Genomic DNA, 4,278 nt, shown 5'->3' with positions numbered 1-4,278 from the left:
ACGTTTTAAAAATATCTATACTATACTAAAATGATGGAGTAAGGTCAAAATATCACTTCTGAAAGAAAAATCACATTGAATTAGCCAAAACAGAAATGAATAGATATAATCAATATTCGTGCTGTAAAATTTAAATACGTCAAAGAAATTTCGACACACATTGTAAGAACATATTCAATATGAATTTATAAGTGAAATATAAAGAGAGTAGACTGTACGCAAATTATCTGTCTATACTGAAATGATGGAGTAAGGCCAAAATATCACTTCTGAAAGAAAAATCATATCAAATTAGCCAAAACAGACGTGAATAGATATAAATAATATATGTGTAGTAAGATTTAACATGTTATAGATATTTTAACACACATTATAACAATAAGAACATATCCAGTAGGAATTTATAAGTAAAATATAAAGAGAATAGACTGAACGCACATCATTATTTTCGATACACATTGAATAAAGCTGAGAAAAAAAAAACAAGAGAAACATTCCCCTATAATAATATTTTTTTCCATTTCAAATTGACCATTATAGAAAAACAAAAGAAAAAAAAAATACACTTTGAGTAATAAATAAATAAAACATGAGTCCACCATTGTCAACAAATATTGGACCCCTTTCATTGTCATCACACCCCACCCCCCCCTTAACCCCCTTCCCTCAATTTCCACCATTTTTTTTCTCCCAAATCTTCCCTGTTCCCTGCAAAATCTCAGCAAAACTCAATTTTGGAAGATGAGTATTTCAAGAAACTCAGGTGGGGTTGGAGGGGTAGTGGGTGGTGTTGATATGCTGAGTGAAAGAGCAAGAATGATGAGAGATTCATTGCAGAAGAGTCAGTCTATTACTGACAATGTTGTGAACATTTTGGGTTCCTTTGATCATCGTCTTTCTGCTCTTGAAACTGCTATGCGTCCTACCCAGGTTCTGATTTTACTTTTTGTATCAAATGGATGATAACCCATGTTCTGAAAATTTTGATCTATGAAGAGTTTGGTGTGTTGTAGAGTCATAACGTGAAGATCTTGGGTTTCGATAGATTTGCCTGATAATGTAGCAGCTGATTGTTTTGATAGATAATTCGAGTTGAGGTGTGAGCAAGCTAGTTCGGATTTCATGTTAGCATTTTGCCTCTTGCAGAAATGCAGGGTAAGGCTGTGTACAATAGATCCTTGGGGTCCATTCCTTTCGTAGAAGCCGCGCATAGCTAGAGCTTAGTGCACTGAGCTGTTCTTTTAAGAAGTTGTGGGTTTGGCCTAACCCAACTGTTTTGCCTCTTGCAGAAATGCAGGTTAAGACGATGTACAATAAACCCTTGTGGTCTGTCCATTTCCTGGACACGTGCATAGGGGGAGTTTAGTGCATTGGGCTTCCTTTTTCGTGTATATATGTTACGGAATCTACTAAATATGAACAAATTTTAGCTCAACACACCATGTTTGCATTTGGGATGGATACAGACCCCAGACTGTATTTTTGGTGTATTTGGAATGAAAGAAACAGGAGATTTTTCGATGGAGTTTCAACTCCAATTGTAAACTTAAGGCTAGTTGTTTGGTTAACCTTTTTAGCTGGGCTAAATGTTCACCTGTAAATAACTTAGATCACCACATGGATTTTGTCAGCTCCTAAGCTCTATAAGCTTTTTGTTCTTTCTGAGTTGACAGATCCTTTTTGTATGTTTGCATCTACTGGATGCCTTGATGGAATCTCACTTACTTCATCAAGAAAAAAGAGAAGAAGTTATGGGTTCGGCCTGACCGAATTGTTTGGCCTTAAACACTATATATATATGTTACAGAATCTACTAAATATGATCAAATATTAGCCCAGACACTATGTTAGCATTAGGGATGGATGCACAATAGAAGTTACAGGTTCGGCCTAACCCAGTTGTTTTGCCTCAAACCCTGTATAAGTATTAAGAGATCTACTAAATATGTACGAATATTAAGTTTTTAACCCAATTACTGAAATGGTCAGTAGTTATGGTATTTTGAATCCACAAAGGTCAAATCATGTTTTTTTGCCTCGGTTTAGCATAAATATGGGAGAAAAGAGAAAGGGAAAGAAAGGGGTCATTTGAATTTGAATTTATAGAGCTTATTAGAGAAAAAGGGGACAATTAAGGAAACTAGGTGATTTTTGTTGAATGTTGAAGTGATACAATTCTTTGATTTCTTTAATTTCTTGTTTCCATTTTAGGCATACTCTTTCCTTTTCAATTCTTGGATTTGTTTAATTTCTTGTTTCTATTTTAGGCATACTCTTTCCTTTTCAATACATATTATTATTTTTTTCCTGATCTAATTTTGGGTAGCACTTGCTAATTTATATCATTTCAGTTTTGGTTCATTTCTTGACTGGTACTCAATTTGTTCTTTGTAGATAAGGACTCATGCTATTAGGACGGCTCATGGAAACATTGACAAGGCTTTAAAGGCTGCTGAGGTTATACTGTCCCAATTTGATATTTCTCGTCAGGTTGCTCTAGCCTCTAATGTTTGTTATGTCGTTAATTTGCTTAGATCTGATAGAGATACTCCTTTTAGTTTCCTTGATTGAACATGAGCTTAGTAGCAAAGAGTACTTGTATTTAGCAGAAAAGGAGTTATGGTGATCTTTGTTAGAGATAAAAACTCCAACCCACCTGATGGCTCTTCACGTGTGACTGGTGTTCAAGATAAACCGAAACTCTCCTCCAATATCTATGTGATATGTTTCAGATGTATACAAACAGGTAGAAATGAGTATAATCTTCCTAAAAAGCCTGACAGGGGTAATATTTGTATAGTGCATAGGGATGGCAATGGGGCGGGACGCTTGTGGGGTGGGGCGGGTTATAGTATTTGTGGGGCAGTACGGGTTAGAGCTTTTGCGGAGGTGGGTTTAAAATATTTTTGGAAAAAACATGCGGGGCGGGTACGAGGGTTGTTTTTTTGCTGGTTGTTTTTAGGCTTCAAATTTGTTTGACTACTGGTTTGGGCAGTGAATATCCCAAATGGGAATTTTAGGAGAGAGTTCCTAGTATATGGTTTTGGGGCAAACATTGTTCTTCCTAGAATGGAATAACACGCAGCTACTGTCTCCTTCTCAAAGCGCAGGGGATGTATGCGGTGCTTTGATGGGGTGAATTTTTTTCTATGTTGCTCGGACTCTTCAAAAATGTCGACGGGTGCATGTCGGATCCTCCAAAATAGTGTATTTTTGAAGGATCCGACACGGGTGCGGCAATATTTTTGGCGAGTCCGAGCAACTTAGATTTTTTTTTCTCATTAATTGTCCTCTCAAAGTGCAGGGGATGTTCATTTTTTTCATGAATTTATGAAAATAAAAGTGATTTTGTCCCTATATAATGTTAGAAGCACAAGAATGTTGGAGCTATGATGGTGGGGAAAAAACAAAAAATTATGCTATGCGGGATGGGTCAAAGTCCTTGCGGGTTAATGCGGGTTGACCCCTCCCTGCCCCATTTGCCATCCCTAGTTGTGCATAATTATACACCTTGTACATGAATGCAGGAGAGTACAGAAAAGCCCAACTTTCAGTATCCATTTCCTTTTTGAATTTCTTCATGATATTAGAGTTTAGGCTCATTGTGATGTTGGGGAAACCTCCTTTCCCTGCATTCACACCGTTTGTAAATGCTTCGAGATGAGACAGGACAATGATGAGCAAATTTGAACAAACACACCCTTACAATGGCATTTGTAGTCCCAAAATTTCAGGTTCAAGGGGAACCACTCGTATAAACTTCTTTAGAGGAAGAGGACAATCAATAGGTAGAGACACTAGACCACCCAACGAAGATGTTTTGGTAGCACAAGGGTTTGAATTTGAATTCTCCCATTATTAGTTATTTTCATTGCTTGTGCTAATAAATTTGTAAAGATATGACACTTGGGTCTAACTCAACCTCAAAAGCTAGCTCATGAGGGGAGGTTTGTCCAAATCCATATAAGGAGACCAAATTCTCATCCCTCTACTGATGTGGGACTTCTTAACACTCCCCGGCATGCCCAGACCTCAACTGGAGTGCGAACACTTCTAAATGGGGGACCCAACATCGGTGAACAATAAATTGGGATGGGCCTGGCTCTGATACCATGTAAAGATATGACACTTGGGTCTAACTCAACCTCAAAAGCTAGCTCATGAGGGGAGGTTTGTCCAAATCCATATAAGGAGACCAAATTCTCATCCCTTTACCGATGTGGGACTTCTTAACATGGTATCATGTTGAAACGAAAGTATGGAGTAATTTCAATGTGT

The 4,278-nt window shown here is 37.4% G+C and overlaps 1 protein-coding gene across 1 annotated transcript; it reads left to right on the top strand.

Annotated features, from left to right (window-relative positions):
* The first annotated feature begins 601 nt into the window (after positions 1-601).
* On the top strand, positions 602-2,571 carry LOC102595321 (exocyst complex component EXO70A1-like). The gene is made up of 2 exons (XM_006366971.2): positions 602-930; positions 2,395-2,571. The coding sequence occupies exons 1-2, from the start codon at positions 742-744 to the stop codon at positions 2,569-2,571; spliced, it is 366 nt and encodes a 121-aa protein (XP_006367033.1). The 5' UTR covers positions 602-741.
* The last annotated feature ends 1,707 nt before the right edge of the window (positions 2,572-4,278 follow it).

Source organism: Solanum tuberosum, unplaced genomic scaffold, assembly GCF_000226075.1.
Source record: "Solanum tuberosum cultivar DM 1-3 516 R44 unplaced genomic scaffold, SolTub_3.0 scf00690, whole genome shotgun sequence".
Taxonomy (NCBI): domain Eukaryota; kingdom Viridiplantae; phylum Streptophyta; class Magnoliopsida; order Solanales; family Solanaceae; genus Solanum; species Solanum tuberosum.
This window is presented reverse-complemented; position numbering and strand designations above follow the sequence as displayed.

Excerpts from the sequence above, each read along its gene's own strand:
- LOC102595321 (XM_006366971.2), top strand. The coding sequence starts at position 742 with ATGAGTATTTCAAGAAACTCAGGTGGGGTTGGAGGGGTAGTGGGTGGT. Across the intron at positions 931-2,394 it reads CTGCTATGCGTCCTACCCAG|ATAAGGACTCATGCTATTAG; the intron begins GTTCTGATTTTA and ends TGTTCTTTGTAG.